Here is a 22,781-nt window from a genome sequence, read left to right as displayed (position 1 = left end):
TTATTGTCATTGCACATGCACAGGTACAGGGCAACGAAATGCAGTTTGCATCCATCCAGATTATTTACACAGAGCTATACAGTAGTGCAGGTAAGATAAGTGAGATATGTGGATAATTTCTACAGAGGCTATATAAAGTGCTAGTGGTTGTGAGTGGTGGTTCAGTCCATGTTATTATTGTGTGTTTGAGGGTACAGTTGTCCATTGTGTGTGTGTGTAGGTGGTTGTGGGTGTGCGTATGTTCAGTCCATGAGTTTAACGTGGGTCAGATGTCAGGAGGCAGAGTTCAGGAGTCTGACAGCTGTGGGGAAGAAGCTGTTCCGGTACTTGGTGGTCTTAGTCCGGAGGCTCCTGTGGCGCCTCCCAGAGGGCAGGAGGGTGAAGAGTCCATGTGATGGGTGACTGGGGTCTCTGATGATTTTCCCAGCCCTTTTCAGACACCGCTTCCTGTAGATGTCTTTTATGGCAGGAAGTGGTGCTCCGGCGATGCGCTGGGCAGTTTTCACGACCCTCTGCAACGCCTTCCGGTCTGAGGCAGAGCAGTTCCTGTACCAGACTGTTATACAGTTGGTCAGGATGCTCTCGATGGTGCAACGATAGAAGTTCACCAGGATGTCTGAGGACAGGTGGTTCTTCCTCAGAGTCCTCAAGAAGAAGAGGCGCTGGTGAGCCTTCTTGACCAGCTTGGAGCAGTTGGTCGTCCAGGTGAGATCCTCGGAGATGTGGACTCCCAGGAACTTGAAGCTGCTCACACGCTTCACAGCCGTCCCCTTAATGTGGATGGGTGGATGTGGGTCAGCATTCCTCCTGTAGTCCACGATGAGCTCCTTGGTCTTCTCGGTGTTAAGCAGCAGGTTGTTTGTGTCGCACCACTCAGCCAGACGATCCACCTCCTCCCTGTAGGCGGCCTCATCGTTGTCACTGATGAGGCCAATCACCGTGGTGTCATCTGCAAACTTAATGATGGTGTTGGAACCATCAGCAGGTCTGCAGTCGTGGGTGAAGAGGGAGTAGAGGAAAGGGCTCATCACACAGCCTTGTGGTACACCGGTGTTCATCATGATGGTAGATGAGCAGCGGTTATCCAGCCGGACATGTTGGGGGCGGTTGGTCAGGAAGTCCAGTAACCATTTGCAGATGAGGGAACTGATGCCCAGGTCTGTCAGTTTCCTGATGAGTTGTGAGGGGTGGATTGTATTGAACGCTGAACTGAAGTCTATAAACAGCATTCTGGCGTAGGTGTTGTTGTTGTCCAGGTGTGAGAGGACAGAGTGCAGTGCGATGGAGACTGCATCCTCTGTGCCCCTGTTCTGGCGGTATGCGAATTGGTGGGGGTCCAGGGTGGGGGGGAGACAGGATTTGAAGTGTGCTAGGACCAGCTGCTCTAAGCACTTAGTGATGATGGGGGTGAGTGCTACTGGGCGTAGTCATTGAGGCAAGATGGGTTGGAGTTTTTGGGTATGGGGACGATGGAGGTGGATTTGAAGCAGGTCGGTACCACAGCGTGGGCCAAGGACAGATTGAATATGTCTGTGAGCACTCCTGCAAGCTCCCCAGAAGATGTCAGAGGCATCCTGAGAGCTCGGAAAGAAGAGCGTCTGTGAAGACGTTTCACCTCTGAGAAGCTTCTTCTGTTCTAGGGTCAAATGGTTTTAATTGTTGTCATCTTCATCTAAACTAAGTGCTGGTCGACTATTTTCATCCTCTCTCTCGGATTGTTCTGGTTCAAACTGGAAAGGTTGAACAGAAGCCATTTCCAGTGCGCCGCTAACTGTGAACTGGATGCGGTGCAACCGTTTGACGTCACTACCCAGAGTGCATTGAGAAGTAAATAACAATGGCGGCCTACTGGTGAATCGGTTTATATAAAATGTGCTTAAAAGGAAAACATCTGGTGTATTTTAATACCACATATATGTTATTGAAAGCACAGAGCATATTTCAGCTCAAACATGTGTTAACAGCTGGGTTCCCTTTAAGGACACGCTGCACACCACGTGGTGATACCCAGGCTAATAACCGTGTGGGAATTACCTCGTGCATGCAAACAGTTTTATTCCCACCACCTGTGTTAGATTTGGCACTTTTCATAGATCTTAATAAAGAAATGGGAACAAATGTGCTTTTGTTTCCAGCTGGTTCTTTGCTAAGTTGTCTGTTATATGTAGTCACAACACTGGTTCAACTCTTAGTTGTTTTATGAATGAGTCATGGGTCAATATTAAGTGGCTTCATTAAACAAAGGAGAAACAGTGAAAAAGCAGCCAGTGTCCACAGATGAAGCTGCAGGCTGTCAGAACAGCAGCGTAGTATAACGAGCTGTGAATGTCAGAGTCATTCACACGTGTCACCATTTTTCCTGCCTCCACACATAAACTTGACGTTACTGTGTATTTGCTCCCTCATTGATCTCACCACATGACAGGTGACATTTATGAGCAGCTAATCAGTCTACAGTGGTTTCACGGTAGAGCCGACGCAGCGCTGACAGCACATGTATGTGTGCGCAAAGGACTCGTGTTTCATCTCGAGCATGTTGTTCTCTTTAAGCTGCTACAGTACAGCACTAACATCACACATACGACTGTGTTCTGACAGAGACGGAGCTATGTGTGCGTGTGTGTGTGCGTGTGCGTGTGCGCACGACTGCATCCACCTCTAGTTATGCAACAGACCTTTTACTGACGCAGTAAAACACACACGCAGCGTTTTGTTCTGAGGCGTTCTTGCTTTAATCTTAATGAACAAGGACAATCAGCTGCTCGCCTCACACACTGCAGCTATTTATACACACACACAGTCAGCATATGTTAAGGTATTTGTAGTGATTTGGGGGATGGGTTTCTTTGTCTTAATCCTCATTTTGATTGGTTACATGTATCTAAACCAGGCAGTCAGTTTTGGGGCAGTGACTTCCCTTAAAGGCAAGTCCTTCAAAGTACAATGTAAGGCTACGATTTAACTACCCAATCTAACAATAATCATTTTGCAATTAAGCATATTAATTTGACAACATCCAAGGGATTTGAAAGAACTTAAAATTAAAGTCTCTATTTGTCTTGAAGAGATCAAAACTATGTCCAAGTTCTCGGCCATTTTAAATGTTGTACTGCATTTATTGCTACTGAGTTGTTTTGGGAGTTTACATGCACATCATTCATGCAGAGAAACTTACAACAAGAAAAAAACAACAACAACAAAACATCTGTACTATTGAGTGCTTGTTACCAGCAGTAAGGCAAGAACTTTGCTTCCAAATATGTTCACTGGGAGGAAGTCCCTGGTCCCCCGTCTTCATCTTGGTCTGTTTTCTTATTGCATCGTGTTTTTGTTGCCTCCATACCTGAAGGAAGACACTCGCTCTCATTGAGGAATCCGAATTTTGCAAATCAAATTTTTGTGACGTTTCAGGCGTTTCTCATGATGCAGCCGCAGCTTGGTTAGTCATGACTAAATAAAGTTAAATAGGCAAACATTAGAAAGTTAACCTGGTTTTTATATTCTATTTAAATCTAAAAGGAAATTTCTAACTTCAACTATGAATTGTTACCACACATAATTTGAACATAATTAGTAAGGGTTCATTTCATTTGCAGAAACGATCCAACCTCTGAGCCAAAACTATCATAACAGATTTCATTTAATTATTAATAAACACACTGCTTTACCTACATTAGGACCAATCAAAGTATCCTTTACCTCCGGGCACCAATAAGTACAGTATTAAAGATCTGTGCGTGATAAGGCAAGCTGTACGATTTTAGAATGGATTTCTTAATTTTAATTTCCACTGATGTTACGAGTCGATTTAACATGAATAACAAATAGACAAGACACCAAACTGCCAAAAAAGACGCTCGACTCCTGTGACTTCAGGGGACATTTCTGACACAAATGCACTGTGTTAACCTTAATGAGGACAATACGAAAGTTTCCTTGAATTCTCCGGTTATTAAAGAGCTGCTTGTGTTAAGGTGTACTCCGTGATATTAGGATAGATTTCTCATCGTAGTCCTGATTTTGATTGATATATGTGCCATACTTCTTAATCTTAGACATATTGATGTAGTACCAGAGTACACTGATCATTAACGATCACTGATCATTAAAGGTTTTGTCACTGATCTCAAGGGTAGATTTATCCTAAGTACAAAAACATGCCTCTGTTTAAAAATTGCAAAAGCATATCAAACTATAGTCATTGTTACACCTGACTCATTATTGTTGGGGGCGTTTCTACACAAATACACTCTGCTTTAACCTAAATGGGGACATTCAATGGGAAACTTTCCTTAGGGAACTGGTAAATACAATAAACTCTGATTATTAAACATTTGCTTATGTTAAGGCAGACCTTCCCAAAGTGTGGGGCCTGCCCCCTAGGGGGGCGCAGAGCCATTGCAGGGGGGGCGCGGTATGAAAAGGGGAAAAAAAACAAAAACAATGCTTGGACATTGCTAGCACGGGCGCCCACACAAACGCAAAGCAGGAGATGAAACATCGCTGAATATGTTTCCAAACCAACTTCATTCCAACCCAAAGACGAGAAAATCTGGTGAAGCAAATCTTCCCTTTGGCTTCACCTGCACAAGTGCTGAGGTAGGTCTCCCTGCAGGGTTGGTTTTCCCTGCGTCGGGAGCAGCGCTGGGCTGTTTAAATCACGGACAAACAGGATCCCACATTCTTGATTTTTAGTTCAATTCAATTCAATTCAATTTTATTTATATAGCGCCAAATCACAACAAAAGTCGCCTCAAGGCGCTTCATAGATACAGAGAAAAACCCAACAATCATATGACCCCCTATGAGCAGCACTTTGGCGACAGTGGGAAGGAAAAACTCCATTTTAACAGGAAGAAACCTCCGGCAGAACCAGGCTCAGGGAGGGGCGGCCATCTGCTGCGACCGGCTGGGGTGAGAGAAGGAAGACAGGATAAAGACATGCTGTGGAAGAGAGACAGAGGTTAATAACAGATATGATTCAATGCAGAGAGGTCTGTTAATACATAGTGAGTGAGAAAGGTGACTGGAAAGGAAAAACTCAATGCATCATGGGAATCCCCCGGCAGCCTACGTCTATTGCAGCATAACTAAGGGAGGATTCAGGGTCACCTGGTCCAGCCCTAACTATATGCTTTAGCAAAAAGGAAAGTTTGAAGCCTAATCTTGAAAGTAGAGATAGTGTCTGTCTCCTGAATCCAAACTGGAAGCTGGTTCCACAGAAGAGGGGCCTGAAAACTGAAGGCTCTGCCTCCCATTCTACTTTTAAATACTCTAGGAACAACAAGTAGGCCTGCAGAGCGAGAGCGAAGCGCTCTAATAGGGTGATATGGTACTACAAGGTCATTAAGATAAGATGGGGCCTGATTATTTAAGACCTTGTATGTGAGGAGGAGGATTTTGAATTCAATTCTGGATTTAACAGGAAGCCAATGAAGGGAAGCCAAAACAGGAGAAATCTGCTCTCTCTTTCTAGTCCCTGTCAGGACTCTTGCTGCAGCATTTTGGATTAGTTGAAGGCTTTTCAGCGAGTTTTTTGGACATCCTGATAATAATGAATTACAGTCGTCCAGCCTGGAAGTAATAAATGCATGAACTAGTTTTTCAGCGTCACTCTGAGACAGGATATTTCTAATTTTAGAGATGTTGCGCAAATGGAAGAAAGCAGTCTTACATATTTGTTTAATATGTGCGTTGAAGGACATGTCCTGGTCAAAAATGACTCCAAGGTTCCTCACAGCGTTACTGGAGGCCAAGGTAATGCCATCCAGAGTAAGAATCTGGTTAGATACCATAATTCTAAGATTTTCAGGGCCGAGTACAATAATCTCAGTTTTATCTGAATTAAGAAGCAGAAAGTTAGCGGCCATCCAGCTCTTTATGTCTTTAAGACACAAACACTTCTTTTAATGACTAACTAGTCCTGACATTTTGGAGATGTTTGCTCTTTATACAGTAAAGTTACAGCGGGATACAAACAACATCAGGCTGATCCTGCCACGATTTGTTCCCCTGGTTCAAACCACAGACAAACAGGATCCCACAGCTGTTTATGTTTTTGAACCCATTTTGCACAGAGAGGCATTTTTGAAAAATGTATTGATGCAATGTTGAATGTTATTACACGGGAAAAAACAACTACATGTAAAATAATCACACCGTGACGCCTCTGCCTTTGTAAATGGAGGGACGGTAACTGCGTGTGTGTATGTAAGCGTGTAAAACCTGCAGATAGAGACAAAATACTGTTTATCTGAATATCTGCCATTCTGCAATTCATCTCATACATTTTTCTTGTAAAACAAAGGGGGGCCTAGCAAAAAAGTTTGGGAACCACTGTGTTAATGTATGTGTAATGACTTTTGGTCTGATTTCTTTATCTTACTCCACATTCTGATTGGCATGTGTTACATATATCTAAACCTTAAACATAATGAAGGGTTTTACAACACAACCCTTACTTGAGTGTGGGGATCATTGATAAATTGTTCGCTGACTTCCTGGGTAGATTTATGCTGAAAATAGGGACATTCCCATTTTTTTAACAAATACAAAACTATATCCAACTATAGTCACTAGTATGCCATATTCTTATGACTTTTGGGGACGTTTCTAACACAAATACACTCCACTTTAACCTAAATGGGGACATTCAAAATCCTGCAGCTTATTTATGTTTCTTTGTTTCAGAATAATAAATAAATAAATTAAACAAATAGCATAATATTCCTTTGTATGAAGTTTAGTTTCTTTCCCGTGTGTTATGAAAGAATTGTAAAGATTTACACGTTACCATAGCGACCAGAGAGCATAAAGGGGCAGAGAGGAGGATGTTACTCAGTGTTACTGGGGCATTTTAGGAGGAGGCTGCTAATAAAGTTACACAACTACACAGTGAATTCGGGTTTATTTTTATATTTACAAAATACCACAGTTTGTGTGTTGGTCGTATCATATTATATGGTTGTATTTATCGGCCACACCTTAAAGGCCGGTCCTTGAAAATATTGTCTGACATTAAACTGTCCGTGGTGCAAAAAAGGCTGGGGACCGCTGATCTAAAAGGTACTTTTGAGGCCACCATCATTTGCAGCTGTGGATCGTCTTCTTGCACAGACACGCTCTGTTCACCTGGTTTGTTCACGAATGGGCAGTGCGTCCATTCTTTTGAAGTTCGGGGGCTTTTTGTGGTTGGGAAGTACCGCTTGAACTCTTTTGAAAGCAGAGATGCATCATCGATCCTGTTTGTAGTGACAATAGACAGTTTTAGTGTTACACTGGTGGGTAGCACTGTTGCCTCACAGCAAGAAGGTCCTGGGTCCACAGTGTCCAGATTGGAAAAAGTAAGCAACATTTAAAACGCAGTAACTCGTTTACACTTCTTTAACCATCTTGAGCAGTAAAGTCTCAGTTGGAGCCACTTTGGTACTTTGTAAACGTTGTTATTTTTTCATCACCTAGAATGACGTCTGCAATGAAGGAATCAAAAAATGAAGCGTTTTCATCACGCGTGATGCCGCGGATCAGTCTGGACAGAACAGTCGTGATGAGGGTAATGAATCCTGTCAGCAGTTAAAGTGAAGAGCAGCACGCTGCTGTGGACGGTCCCAGGATTAAACTGAACAAATGGCTTCAGTAATAATTAAGCCCCATTTAGACGGATTAGTTGCTCTACAGCAGGAAGGGTGATTCTAATAATTTAAAATATGAAGAGACAAGACAAAATATGTGGGTGTCATTGCTCTGATAGGAACTAATGAGGTACTGACGTGGGAAACAAGCCTACACAACAACCTGCCATTGTGCCACCAAACAAATTACTGAGTCAGGGCTCCAGACTAACCTTCTGCCACGGTTTTTAAAAAAGGCGCACCACTAACCCTAACCCATTCCCCACCAGTTAGGCACACCCAAATTTTTCCACCGCATTGCTTAACACTGCAGTTTTACATGTGCAATTTTTTGTGGGGGAAATTGCCGTCCACATAGACAATATTAACTTGTAAATGATTCACTAACAATCTTGTCAACACAAAGTTCTTTATTTAGAGCACATTTCTAAGGAAAGATAAGTTACTGAAAAAGTGCTTGTGCTTAAAGTGCGTTGGCATTCTTTGGCAGTATTGTAGACAATGTTAAACTTAATCATCTCATCGGCCTCCGACGACCCGCTTGCTGCTGAAAGGCAGTGTTAGAGGGGACACTTGGGCAGTTATCGCAGCATATATTGTGTTTCCTGGATACACTGCTGCTTTTTCAGCATTCAGAGGTTGATGGCTCCGTGTCAGAGCTGGCTATGAATTTCAGACAGATCAGGCCTTAACTTAACAAAAAATGTATCAATAGTTCTTTTCATCTTTTCTTATTACCCACAGCTACATCCACTCTGTCGGGCCTAGGCTGCTCATGAGGGCTGGGCATCATCACTGATTTCTATAATCTATTCAATTCCGATTCACAAGGTCCTGATTCGATTCAATTTTGCCTGAGACAGTCAGAAATATTATAATTATATTCTAAGTAACTGAGGATAAAACAGAAAAACATGAAGGAGATTTTCCTGGCCTGGATTTTTATAGCAGAGAAACTTAAAAATATTCTGCAACTTTGCATAATTTGAAAAAGTTTAAATTTCTTCAGTATTGAACAGCAGAAATAAGTCTTTCTTGTCTGAGGTCATTTAAGTAAAAAAGACAGCAGCCGACAGCGCTGTAAGCAACGGTAGACTGACGGGTAATAAGCGAATGCAGAAAACAGAGATTTGAGACAGGAAACTGTTCTTGAAGTGCAGAGAGAGAGAGCTGTGCATGAAGTGCATTTTATCGTGGTGGAAGCAAAACAGCAAAAGTCAGAGTGAATTAATGGCGACATTTATCAAATGTGAATTGTAGCACGATATATACATATATGTGTGTGTGTACAGGTACGAACCCTGTGAGTAGACTGACTTAGCCTTAGCTAAGGAAGTAGAGCAGGTCATCTGCCTGATCTAGATCCTTCTGCCCCAGTCTGCATGCCAATGTATGAACTGAATCCTGAGGTCCTCCTGATGCACTGTTGGATAGAAAACAAGTGCTCGGGGCTACGACACCTGTGAAGGGCTTTGAGTGCTCCACCAGCAAAAGAACCAGCCAGTTTAAAATGGAAACAATTGTGAATTCAATAAGTTAAATCGAGGTGACGCAGATACTAAAAATCTCAGAGGAGTTCGATTCACAGTGACTACAACCTCAAGGTCAAAGGTCAACTTTTTGGAAAATCTTATGAATGCTTTAATTCAAGGACAAAGTGGTGCAGCATTTAGGTGTGTCTGCCAGGAGGGAGCACAGCTGTCATTATTTTGAGCTTTTGCTGCAAACTTTAAAAAGTATATTAACCTCCTGGGACCTGCGTCCACATATGTGGACATCACATTTTGGGTCATTTAGACCAAAATACTGTCCACGAGGACATTATGCTGCCACTGTTCCATCAAAATTTAAAACGAATAATGTGTGGCTCTCATTGTTCTTAGGAACAAAAATCGGGTAAAAACAAATCTGGTGACTCTTTGTTTTTAGATTCATTGGGTCCAATATTCAAACATCAAAGAGAAATTAAAAATGCTGCTGTGGGAGAGTTCGGGTCTTTGGAGGTTAAAGATTTACTAAATACAATTTGAACCCCAACGAAACAAGAGCATCCAGGGAAAGCTGTGGATGCTCTGAAAGATGAAGTATATTCATAAAACATCAAACCCCTGAGTCTTTATATAGAGGGGTACTTTGTAATATAGCTAACATTTCTGTTCAAATGCATGCGTGACAGATTCCAATAGATAATAAGAACCTGACTGGTCGTCGTAAAAATTCAGTTGCAGGTTTTGAGTTGGACACTGTTCATAAATCCGTCAGGTTGATGCTGCAACCTTTTGAATAATTTAAGGACCTGAGTTCCACAAAACAGCAGTTGTTTCTGGTAAATGTCAAACTGGTTGGACCCTCCGTCGGCTTGCTGCTGAACTGCTGCTCTTTCAGTTCATTCCTAGGCTCAGATTGGCTCATTGAGTCAGATACTCTGTTCGGCAGTGAATCGTTTTTGATATTCATCTTGGTCCACGCTAAGGATGTCCCCATAAATACCCCCAAATATCACCTTTATTTGGATACATAGTTGACAGCTTATTCACACTTGTAATAAAGTTACTCCTTTTCAGCTCCTCTTCACACACTTGTGTTTGATGTCTGGTTTTAAATTTACCTGGCAGATGAATTGTCTGTTTTTGTCCTGCTGGGAGTAAAATTATTTATGAAGAATAAAGCTGAACGCTTGTTGTCGGAGACGTTCAAGGACTCACGCTCCCTCAGATAAAGCACGTTGTTTATTTCAGTCGCACTTATTTAAACGGACACTCAGCCCTCACCTCCACAGACACATCAAACCACAACACCTGAGCATCTTCATCTTCTTTACTGACATCTTTGTCAACTTACAACCGGATTGTTCTCTGAATATGTTGGAAGTTCAGTCGAGGACACGGATGTGTTTTAGTGTTTGTGTCCTCTACTTCATCTTCTCTGTCCCCAAATGTTTGTCTTTCTTTGTCCATTATGTCACGTAGGTCTCCGTAAAGGTCGCTTTTGGATCACACCTGACCCTTACCACAATGATGACAATATCCAGATTGGACGGGAGGTGAAGATCAGCTGCCAGGTAGAGGCCACGCCCCCAGAGGAACTGCAGTTCAGCTGGCTGAAGAACGGGCGGCCTCTGAGGAGTTCAGAGCGGATGGTCATCACCCACACTGACACAGACGTCTCGCCGGGAACCACCAACCTCGACATCATCGACCTCAAGTTCACCGACTTTGGCACCTACACCTGTGTGGCATCACTAAGGAACGGAGGAACCCCAGAGATTAGCATTGATGTCAACATTTCATCCACCACAGGTGAGGCCAGCTCTTATGGTAGGTGGAGTTAACAAGCCCAGATTCAAACAGCTGCCAGCTCAAATATGCACGTTAATGAAATACACACTAATCACAGCTGCCCCGGTGACTTGGCAGCCCCTTCGAAGCAGCTGTTGTGATCAACGCTAGAGCCTGATTGGACATGGGGCTGCGGCACTGAAGGCCAAGCAGTCGGTCACCCCTGAACCACACTCAGTCAGCTCGTCAGCTCTGCATAGGGCAACTCCTCACAGCTGCTGATGACAGTCATTCAGATAAAGCGTGAACTTTGCCGCACACAGAACTGAGGCTGATTATAAAACCGCCCACTCCTCTTCTCATATCGGGTTTTCAGAAATAATATCTTGCAGCTCTGAATTGTTTTCTTTGAACCTTGTCATCTGTGACAGCTGTTTGACGCACCCTGCATCATTTCAAAAACATACAGTGGGAATGAACTCATGTACACTTGTCATTGGCTGGTTTCCTCTGTGCCACCAAGATTAAAATAATAGTTGTTTAGTCCTTGAACTGTGGTACAAAGCTCTGAGCTTCTGCAGATACAGAGAGGAGCAGACCTTCAGACAGATGTCAGGCAGATGAACCACTGCCGGCGGCTTCCTGTTTGTTCATGACCTTGGCAGAGTGAAAGAAACAGTCAGAGAGCCCGAGAGGAGGCGGGGGGTAATCGAACTCCTGCTTCAGTCCAAACTGTGCGTGACGCCTGCTGACGCATGAAGGTCACGCTTGGGTCACTCCTGAATCCCCATAAGGAAAATAAATGCTAGAACAGTCCAGCAGCTCTCTCAGTGTCACTCTACATGAAGGACGAGTTCTCCATCAGACACGAAAGAAAAACATTTTGTGTGTGTAGGCAAAGTTAACCTCACAGATGAGTCAGAAGCAAAGGCATTATGAGCCTTATGAGGGGCCGCCACAGCAGGACGCTCCACGTCACCGTCCTGGTGCGCCTCCTCCAGCTCGTTAGGCAAAAGTCTGGATTAATGCTCCCTAATTAGAAAGCACTGGACTTCTTTTCTCTTCCTTCAACAACCACGCGCGGTATGAAAAGAAAAACAAACGCTTGGACACTGCTGGCATCACGGACAGGTTTTTGACGGGGCGCCCACACAAACGCAAAGCAGGAGATGAAGCATCGCTGAATCGTCCACACGTAAACGCAAAAAAGGAGTTTTTAAAAAACTTGTTTTCGGTGATTCGAAACGCCGTTTACGTGGACGAAAGGTCCAAACGCATAGAAACGTTTTCAAAAATACCCGTGTAGGTGCGGACGCAGCGTAAAAGAGTTAGTAGCTCATTTATTTTATTTATTTATTTGTAATTTAATGCAGTTTACATTTTTAGTTTAAGTGTTTACTAAATGTTTGAAGTGTGAAACAAACTGCAGTGGAGTTTGAAAACAAATTTGTGCGTGTGTGTTTGGAGGATGTGTTTGTGTGCGGGGGTTTCCGTGGTGACATGCACAGCTGTAGACCTGCTCCTCTTTTATTCTGAAGGGTCCAAACCTTGGCAGTTAGCAGATATCCTGTCTCTGTCCCTGTAGTTCCTCCAGAGCTCACCGTCCCCAGGGGGCGCTCTCACCTCATCACTCAGGAAGGCGACACCGTAGACCTGCAGTGCCTGGTCTCTGGAAAACCCAAACCCATCATCCTGTGGTCTCGGGTGGAGGAGAGCGGGGTGGCGGCGGCGGCAACGGCACTGATGCCAGACGGCTCCGTTCAGACGGAGAGCTACGACGGCATCCTGAGGATCAGCAACGTGACCAGAGAGATGAGCGGGACGTACCGCTGCCAGACGAGCCAGTACAACGGCTTCAACGTCAAGCCCAGAGAGGCCTTGATACAGTTGGTGGTGCAGTGTGGGTAACACACATACGTCACTCAGCCGCCACACACACAGCTCCACGATATCACAACATTCAGAAACATAGTTTTATTCATCAGTGAGCTGTAGCCAGGAAGCAGAAGGCTGAGTCAGTTTGTCAGGCATCAGGATTCCCAGACAAAGTTCTTGAAGTTCTTTCAAGTGTCTCGGAGAACGTGGAGGCAGATCTGGGAACAAACCATCATTCCTCCTGTAACAGGTGTTCATTCAAACTCAACGTGGCTCCTCTCACTGACGTCCACTCAAAGAGTTGAGTTTACAGGCTGGCTGCGTTCACTCTGCAGGTCGTGATGCTCAATTCTGATTTTTTTGTCTGCTCGTTCACACTACAAATAAAATGCGACAGCAAACGCGCTCTAGTGTGAACGCTCAACGTGCCCGCATGCGCAAAAGAAGACGTCACACACAACGCGCTCTGTTTAGACCCAGAGCAACAGCATGTTTGACAGATGGCCTTAATATAAAGACTTCGAACTTTACGTTTCCCAATTTTTGCTTTAAGTTATTTTGTTATTTACATAATAATGTAAATAACCTAATAATGATCCTTACTGCTGTTTTAGAGGAGCGGTGCTTCAAAGGATAGCTGCAGATTTCTGTCAGAATCTGCAGATTATACAGAACATATAAAATGTTCACGTTTCTCCAACGTTGTCTTCCTAACAGTTTCACTGACATCTACACTGGATGGACAGGAAGCGTTCGTGATGTCTTCTCCGGCGCTGATAATTGGCGTCTGTCTTGTGTCAGTGACGTAAAAGACGGATTTAATGCGACATGACCATCAAACAGCAGTCGCTTTCTGAAACATCGGATATGTATCGGATTCAGCACCACATACGAAAGTGACCCAGATCAGATTTGGAAATATCGGATTTGTGCCGCTCACACTGTCACACCATGATCGGATAGATGGTCGCACAGGGTCAGAAAAATCAGATTTGATGCGCTTTCGCCTTCAAGGTTCAAGGTTCTTTATTTGTCTCATGCATAGTTATACAAGTATAACACACAGTGAAATGTAGCCTGACACGCTCCTCGACATGTGCAAAAAAATTGGGGGGGGGGTGTAGAGGAAAAACATTATATATATATATATATATATATATATATATGTAGTATATACATTGGGTGAATGTGCAGTAGTAGCAGCAAGCAGGTGAATTCTGTACATTAATATGAATAGACATCTGACTATTTTACAGGATAGACAATATAAACATATTTAAAATTAAGGAATTGAAATCTACATTGTGCCTTGGTTTAGTGTCTGGAAGAGTCCTGTCTCAGTCAATTATAGATGATGTGAGAGGGCGGGTGTGTGTGTTTAGGGCCCGGATGGCTTGGGGATAGAAGCTCCTCTTGAGTCTCTCTGTCCTTGCCCGGAAGATGCGGAACCTTCTACCAGATTGCAGAAGTTGGAACAGTTTGTTGCCAGGATGGGACGGGTCCTTCAGTATCTGCGCTGCTCTAGTCCGGCATCTCCTGGTGTAGGTGTCCTGAAGCGGGGGGAGAGCAATCCTGCAGCAGCGTTCTGCTGTACGGATCACTCTCTGGAGAGCTTTTTGGTCCTTCACACAGCTGTTCCCAAACCACGATGTCATGTTCTGTGTGAGGATGCTCTCCACAGCGCCTGTATAGAAAATCCTGAGGATCTTTGGAGAGACCCTGAACTTCCTCAGTTGTCGTAGGTGATACAGGCGCTGCCTAGCCTTTTTGGTCTGGACCTGAATGTGGGCAGCCCATGTCAGGTCTGAGGAGATGTGGACACCAAGATACTTGAAGGACTGCACCCTCTCCACTAGAGCTCCATTGATGATAATGGGCTTGTAGTCTCTGTGCTGACCCCTTCTGAAGTCCACCACCAGCTCCTTGGTCTTGCTGATGTTCAGCTGGAGGTGGCTGTCCTGGCACCACGATGCCAGATTCTTCACTTCATCCATGTAGGCCGCCTCATCGTTGTTGGAGATGGCACCCAACACCACTGTGTCGTCAGCAAACTTCACAATGGTGTTGGAGCCATGGGTGGCCACACAGTCTGAAGTGTAGAGGGAGTAGAGCAGTGGCGAGAGGACACATCCCTGAGGTGCTCCTGTGTTGATGGTGATGCTGTTGGAGAAGCATCTACCCACCCTCACCACCTGAGTTCTGCCAGTTAGGAAGTCCAGCACCCATGCACACAGACGGCTGTTAAGTCCCAGATCCCTGAGCTTTGTGAACAGTCTGCACGGCACTATTGTGTTAAACGCTGAACTGTAATCAACAAACAGCATTCGCACATAGTTACCCTGTTTCTTGTCCCTGTTTCTTGTCCTGCAGTGTGAACGCAGCCTATGAAGTGTCCAAAAATCTGTGAGGGGCATGTTTGCTGAGCCTGGTAGATGAATGAGGGTTCCCAGCGTTCCCTCTTTAAAGTGAATTTCCTGCAACAATAACTGTAATTAACAGGAACTCTACTTGATTTTGTTGCTGTAATGAGCTGAGGTTCAGCTCCTGCAGGACTCGTGTATGTGATTATTTATCAGAGGGGAAGTTTGTTATGCATAATTACTGCACGTTTTCCCGTCAAAGATCTCCTTGCAGCTCACACCGTAACATCTGCTGCTCATGTAAACAGCCACCAACAACTGCTGCTTTAGCCCCTAAAATACCCAGAATGCATTGTGGAGCTGACTCCTAAGCCCTGCAGAAGAAATGTCACACTGATCAAACCGATCACCAGAGCAGACAGCACCAGATCAGTTTGATACAAACAGCAGATCAGTTGAAAGACACACCGACAGCTGCAGCTCAGCAGGTACGCGTTTCACCGCCTCGGCCGCGGGGCGCTCGGGCCGATGCTGACGGACACATGCTGCCTGCCTGTCTCGGACAGAACTGAATCCACCACCTTCCAGTCACGCTCTGTCTAACCTGCAGGCTGCTGCGTCGCACAAAATAGCATCACAGGATGTGACGGGAAGACTTGCAGCTCCTGGCTTCATGCCGCACTAAAAGGCTGTCAGAGCAAATCTCCTCTGCAGCTCGGATGGGCCTCGTTCTGCAGAGCGTCGACGCAGACACTCACAGGAAATCAGCAGCCCGGGCTTTGAGTTTAAGGAACAAAACCTGACTCATAGTTTGAAAAACAAATCTTCTTAGTGATGCTTTATTTTTCCTGTTCGTTTCCTGGCAAGTCAACATTATTAAATGCCGAGCAGATTTCATCCAAGTCTGACATTTCAAAAATGTTATCAACAAACCAATCTAGTATCTGAAGACTAAGAAGGTGGCTGAAAATGTAGGTTGAAAATAAAACCAATTATTAGACATGTTTTAATAGATTAGGAAAACTGTGACCCCACCTACACAGTACGGTAAAGACTCTACAGTAAGACAGTCAGACCTCCCCGTATGAGCAAACGCTTGGTGACAGTGGGACAGAAAAACTCCCTTTAACAGGAAGAAACCTCCGGCAGAACCAGGCTCAGGGAGGGGCGGGGCCATCTGCCGGGTTAAGGGTTAAGGAGAGGGAGACAGGACGGAAGAGAGACAGAGAGGTCTATTAGCACATAGTGATTGAATAAGAACCAGTGCATCATGGGAATCCCCCAGCAGCCTAAGGGAGGATCCAGGGTCACCTGGTCCAGCCCTAACTATATGCTTTAGCAAAAAGGAAAGTTTGACAGAGAGACAGAGGTTAATAACAGATATGATTCAATGCAGAGAGGTCTATTAACACATAGTGAGCGAGAAAGGTGACTGGAAAGGAAAAACTCAATGCATCATGGGAATCCCCGGCAGCCTACGTCTATTGCAGCATAACTAAGGGAGGATTCAGGGTCACCTGGTCCAGCCCTAACTATATGCTTTAATAATAATAATAATAATAATACATTTTATTTAAATAGCGCCTTTCAAAGCACCCAAGGACACTGTACAACAGATAAAAAACTGGAAATATACACAATGATAAAAATAGAGATAAAAGTTAAAACATACAGAAATTTAAGAATAGGCAATTTTAAACAGATGAGTTTTAAGGGTGGACTTAAAAAGAGAGAATGAGCTAATATTTCTGAGGTCCGGGGGTAGGGAATTCCAAAGTCGAGGGGCAGTGCAACTAAAGGCCCTCCCTCCCATTGTGATCAGACGAGCAGAGGGAACAGAGAGAGAAAGAGAAGATGAAGATCTGAGGCAGCGGGATGGGAGCTTCATCTGTAATAAGTCAGAGAGGTACGGTGGAGAGAGAGAATGAATAGCCTTGAATGTATACAGAATTATTTTAAAATGGATGCGAAATTTGACCGGGAGCCAGTGAAGTTGCTTCAGGATTGGGGAGATGTGGTGGGTAGAAGAAGTCCTAGTAATAATACGGGCAGCAGAGTTCTGGACACGTTGGAGCTTGTTGATAGATTTTTGTGTGAGGCCAAATAATAATGAGTTGCAGTAGTCAATCCTAGAAATAACAAGATTATGGATGAGAATGGCAGTGGCGTGAGGTGTGAGGAAGGGGCGGAGGCGATTAATGTTACGGAGTTGGAAATATGCTGCACGTGTAATATTATTGATATGCGAGTTAAAGGATAATGTGCTATCGAGAATGACACCCAAGCTTTTCACAGAAGGAGAGGTAGGGACCAGCGAGTTATTGATGGTGAGAGAGAAATTGTTAATTCTGGATAGCAGTCGTTTGGTGCCAACCAGAAGAAGTTCTGATTTATTGCTGTTGAGTTTAAGAAAGTTGGAGGAGAACCAAGAATTAAGTTCAGCTAGACAGAGGATGAGGGAGGGTGGAGGAAGAGTAGAGTCAGGTTTGGTAGAGAGATAGAGCTGGGTGTCATCGGCGTAGCAGTGGAACTGAATATTATATTTACGAAAAATATGTCCGAGTGGAAGAAGGTAAATGATGAAAAGAAGGGGCCCGAGGACAGATCCCTGGGGCACCCCAGTGGATAAAGGAGAAAGCTGAGAAGTGAAGGATTTTAATTGAATGAACTGAGTGCGGTCAGATAGGTATGATTTAAACCAGGCTAGTGGAGTGTGAGAGAGACCAATAGAAGCTAATCTGCTAAGGAGAATGGGATGAGAGATGGTGTCAAAAGCTGCACTCAGATCAAGAAGGATAAGGATGGAGAGGAGACCAGAATCAGCTGCTATAAGAAGGTCGTTTGTTATTTTTATAAGAGCAGTTTCAGTGCTATGTAAAGGACGAAAACCGGACTGGAACTGTTCGTAAAGGTTATTATCAGTTAGGTGAAGATGGACTTGTGAAGCAACTATTTTTTCAAGGATTTTTGAGAGAAATGGTAGATTGGAGATAGGACGAAAATTATTAAAGTTATTGGGATCTAGACCAGTTTTTTTCAGAATTGGGGGTAATAGCAGCAACTTTGAAGGAAGCAGGAACAGTTCCAGTGGTGAGTGAAGAGTGAATAATAGCAGATATGAGGGGAAGGAGAGGGAGTAAGCAGGCTTTGACGAGGACAGTGGGGAAAGGAGCTGGCAGGTAAAGGCTTTGATTATGGATGAATCGCAAATCAGCTATGGAAGGTTGAAAAACAGAGAGGAAGTGAGAGGGGAGGAGAGGAAGAGAGCTACAGAGCATTAGGGTCCAGGTCTAGTGTATTTATGAATTTATCAAAAAGAATAGCATTAGAGCATCACAGAATGAGAATAGAGATGAGCAGGGAGGAATCAGTGGCTGTAAAGAATTGAATAGTAAAAAGGAAAGTTTTAAGCCTAATCTTGAAAGTAGAGATAGTGTCTGTCTCCTGAATCCAAACTGGAAGCTGGTTCCACAGAAGAGGGGCCTGAAAACTGAAGGCTCTGCTTTTAAATACTGTACAACAAGTAAAATAATGATTTAATGTTAGATATTTTCAAACATTTCATATTAAAAATGAATAGAAGAATAGAATCACATAAAAACATGGCACTATGTTTTTTCCATTTTCACTGAAATCACACTTTTGTAGACAGAAGGTGTTTAATGGTGTTCAGCCACAGTAAGCAGATTACAGTCAGGTTATAGGTGGATTACTCTGAAATAAGTGAAACAACGTTTAAGTCACAGCGACACAGATTTAACTTCTAAGTGTATGTGAATAGAAAATCTCCCTGAGCCTCGAGAAACCTGCTGACAGACAAATAAACACGAGTAAATCTGTGAGCGAGAAGCGAGCTGTACATTAACGGCACACTGACGCAGGTTAAATCTGTCAGAACAGACATGCATTTACTTCTCTATACTTGAACGTTAATTACTTCCTGCTGTGGTGTAAATGAAAATGCTAACGAAGCCTGTATGAAACATGAAGATAAAACCTTGTGAGCAACATTTCAAATGAGCTGTTTCAGGGTTCACTTTGACAATAATCCCTCACAGGCTCTTACTGGATGTGACTGGATTACAGAGGAGATGGTGATGTGTGGTGGTGACAACAACTTGTGTGGAGTTTTAAACAAGTTAAGCTTTTTTTATTATTATTATTAAAGTGCAATTCGAAAATGTTTTTTAAAATGAAGACTTAAAAAGCATTTTTAAAATCAGTTTATTAAATTGGAATTCAAAAATGAATTTACAAATGCAGATTTTATTCTACAATTCATTAATTAAGCACAGAACTGTTTGGCTCTTGTGGTCCTCCGTACTGTAGCAGCTGTTTAAAATCACACCAAAGTGGATTTTCTACAGGGACACGGGGGGTGTGGGGTCTTGGACGTTTGACCCATTGTTCTCTGGAAAATATTGCAGCCTAGGAGAGCAGCTGTTTTATTAAAACCAAATGATTACAAACTTCAAATCAATTAAAATACCTCTGAGGCACAGAAATGTGCAGGTCTTAACTCAAAGCTGGTGCTTTCTCAGGGTTAATGGCAACATGTGCAGTAAGTTGCCTTCAGGTGAATCATGGTCAGTGCATCTCTCTGAGTGCATCCTAACAGCAGCTTTCATTTGCCAAAGACAGTATGATGTGGTAAACATGGCCATCGCTGCATTGTAGCATGAAAAGTGTGACACAGATGCCCCGAACTGCTGAGCGGATGTTGAAACAACAGCCACTCTCCTGCCTACAGTGTCATTAAAGAAAGTTGCTGCATGAAACAATGTGAAACATGCCCTAAAGATGTTGCTGAAGTCAAATTCCACTAAAATCCCAGAATCTCGTTTTCAACATTTTTATTATCTTTAATAAAATCCAGCATTGCAGTGATGTGCACATCAGTTTTATTTGCATGTAAACAGGAGACAGGGTTGGACTGTCTGATAACTACAGTAAACAGAGTCCTGTTGCCTATGCTGTGGGGCTGTTTGCTGCAGGGAGTCGAGTAATAAAGAGTGAAGAGCAGCTGTTCCAGAACGGCCATATATGAGATCATTGAATGAGATTACCTCGTACATTAAATTGTTCTTCGTTTGGCCCTGAAGTGTCTCGTGGAGCAGCTGCTCAAACTGCAGGAAAGAGCAGAGTTCATCAACAAGCTGGGACTGGGTCCAGCAGTGTATTATGGGAAAGCAGGGTTAGAAGTCTTCTTTGACCAATCAGAGGGCTTGGCTGAAGGTCGGCATCAGGCAGAAGCGTCCGGTTGACCTTTACATGTTCCTGCTGTGTTTCCCTCTCAGTGGAAGGTCGTGGAAACATGTCCAGGGGCTCGAAACGAACCTCAGACCTGTGTGTGTGTGTGTGTGTGTGTGTGTGTGTCTGTGTATGTGTGTGTAATTCTCATGTACACAGGATAAGTTGTGCACCATCTCAGGAAATCACCTGTTTGAGTTGGAAGTGAGTGCGTTGGTGAAACCTGGATCCTTGAGTGAAGCAGACTAATGGCTCGTGTGGTTCATAGGATTCAGGTGCCAGAGTAACGTTTACTCTGCTCAAAGCCTTTTCATACGTTACAAGCTACATTCACACTATTGCTTTATTGAACTTAGCAGAACAGTCGATGTGTCACCATAATTTGGGGCTCAACATCTTGCCCAGAAACAGCAGCTCAGTGAAGACCTTACAAGACTTTGAGTTTGTGGTTGCAGGATCCTCGGGCTCTCGGGGAGATATTCTCTGGGCTTACGAGGCAAAAACCTTTTTGAAGGTTTGCGTCCTTGTACATCTGGCGTAAACACAGCACTTCAGAACAAAAGGGTGATTTGCTGAAAGTGTCCTACTGTGTCAGGACCTGGACACGTTGCTGTAGTTGATGCAACCATAAATCCTGTAGAAGTTCAGTGTGGGTGCAGCAGGACGAAGATCCAAACTACACCAGAGTCCACCTCTGATTGGCTCCAACAAGTCTGGACTTAAATCCGATTGAGATGAATTCAAACCCTCAGTGCAGGTACAATAAGAAATGAGGAAGGGCGTGGCACCGTGGCTTCAGGGCTTTTTCCAGTGAAACCACGGTGGCGCTCGCTTCAGTTTTACTGAATAACAAAGTCCATTTGTAAATCTCGGCCCTGTTAGAAGCCAAAAGGACCAGGAAATGCTTACCTACCTTCCCATTTACAGTACCATTGCAAACCCTATGAGCCGGGTCACATGCATGAGCTTTTACATCTTATTGGTTCTCTCCATCCTTCAGATGATGTTCCTGTCTGCAGAAAGGTCGCAGGACGGCTGCTGCAGCTGCTCTTTTCTTCTCTTTATTCCTGTTGATCCGTGTTTGGCATCAGGATGTTAATCTGTGAAGTGACACCTGCAATTCGGCTCAAAGCTTCTGTTAAAGTTCTGCTGGAGGGATTTAAAAACACAGTGCACCTCAGCGGAGCACCGCAGTACCAACGCACATCTGAGTTTAAATCCTATAAATATGTAAGAGGCTATTTTCAAGCCATTCTGGCTTCATTAACAGTGAAGTGAACACAGCCGAGTAAGATCTGGATTTGTATGATTGAAGTGCAGGAAGTGATGCCATTTCTCCATTATTTTATTTATATATAATATTTATGCTGGTTTTCATTGTGTGAAGTTTGTAATATTGGTTAAAAACAAAAATGAGACCAAGTGAAGAAAGCCTGAAATCAGTAGTGTCAGAAACCTCCCTGGCTCTGTGTTGCAGTCCCTCCGGCCGTAGAGCCCGAGCACACGGAGATCCGTCAGGCCCTCGGCCGGGCGTTCAGCCTTACCTGCCGTCTGCTGCGAGCTCATCCGGCTCGCCTGCTGCGATATGAGTGGAAGCTGGGCACCCGCCTCCTGACTGTCGGACAGTTCAGTGACCAGAGAGACGACACGAACTACCACGTCAGAGCTTTGAACAGGGAGGGCTATGGCGAGTACACCTGTGACATCACCAACGAGGCCGGGGCAGGACGTTGCACGTTCCTGGTCACAGGTGAGCTTTATTATTTTTTGAGTTATTGCACTTTAGTCACTTTATATTTAACATGACCTGAGTCATCGTAGATTTTCCTGAATTGCTTGACTTGTTTAAAAAGTGAAGACGTTTGACTAGAACTTGGTTCTCGGTGAGGTTTTCAGTGGACTTGGTACCTAATCTGAACATGTTGGCTTAGATAATGTGACCTGATCATATCTGGGACACGTCCCTGTTGATTATTGACCAATGGATGATTTAAGGCTGAATTTGTACTCGTCTGGAATGAGTTCAGACCTGACTTTTACGCGTCTTAATTTTCCAACGAGCTGCTGTCACTGACGACACGCTGCCTGTAGGAGTGCTGCAGTTCCCTACTCTACATGACCTCATTGTCAGCTTAATAAAGAAAGGTGTAGCTGTCTTTATGACAGCATTGAAAATATTACTATAGGGATTTTTAAACAGTTTTGTGTACCATAGTGTAATACAGCCCAAGGTTATTAGTCATAAGTGGTTTAAGAAGCCTTATGTCGGACACTTGATTTGAGCCTGACACCTCCTGCTGCTCTGTAAGATCAGTTGGCCCACAGTCTGACAGCTCAGGAGGCAGAGCAGGTCAGCTGCTGATTGGAAGGTTGGTGGTTCGATCGCT

The 22,781-nt window shown here is 44.0% G+C and overlaps 1 protein-coding gene across 2 annotated transcripts in view; it reads left to right on the top strand.

Moving 5' to 3' along the window:
• LOC120744580 (MAM domain-containing glycosylphosphatidylinositol anchor protein 2-like) overlaps positions 1 to 22,781 on the top strand; it is a 138,164-nt gene that overhangs the window by 74,123 nt on the left and 41,260 nt on the right. For both annotated transcript variants that reach the window (XM_040049074.1, XM_040049073.1), the window contains exons 7-9: positions 10,601 to 10,930; positions 12,495 to 12,809; positions 21,872 to 22,144. In XM_040049074.1, coding sequence (XP_039905008.1) covers positions 10,601 to 10,930; positions 12,495 to 12,809; positions 21,872 to 22,144 — 918 coding nt within the window. The remainder of the gene's footprint in view (positions 1 to 10,600; positions 10,931 to 12,494; positions 12,810 to 21,871; positions 22,145 to 22,781) is intronic.

This window comes from Simochromis diagramma, unplaced genomic scaffold, assembly GCF_900408965.1.
Source record: "Simochromis diagramma unplaced genomic scaffold, fSimDia1.1 OVJJ01000426.1, whole genome shotgun sequence".
NCBI classification, from domain to species: domain Eukaryota; kingdom Metazoa; phylum Chordata; class Actinopteri; order Cichliformes; family Cichlidae; genus Simochromis; species Simochromis diagramma.
This window is presented reverse-complemented; position numbering and strand designations above follow the sequence as displayed.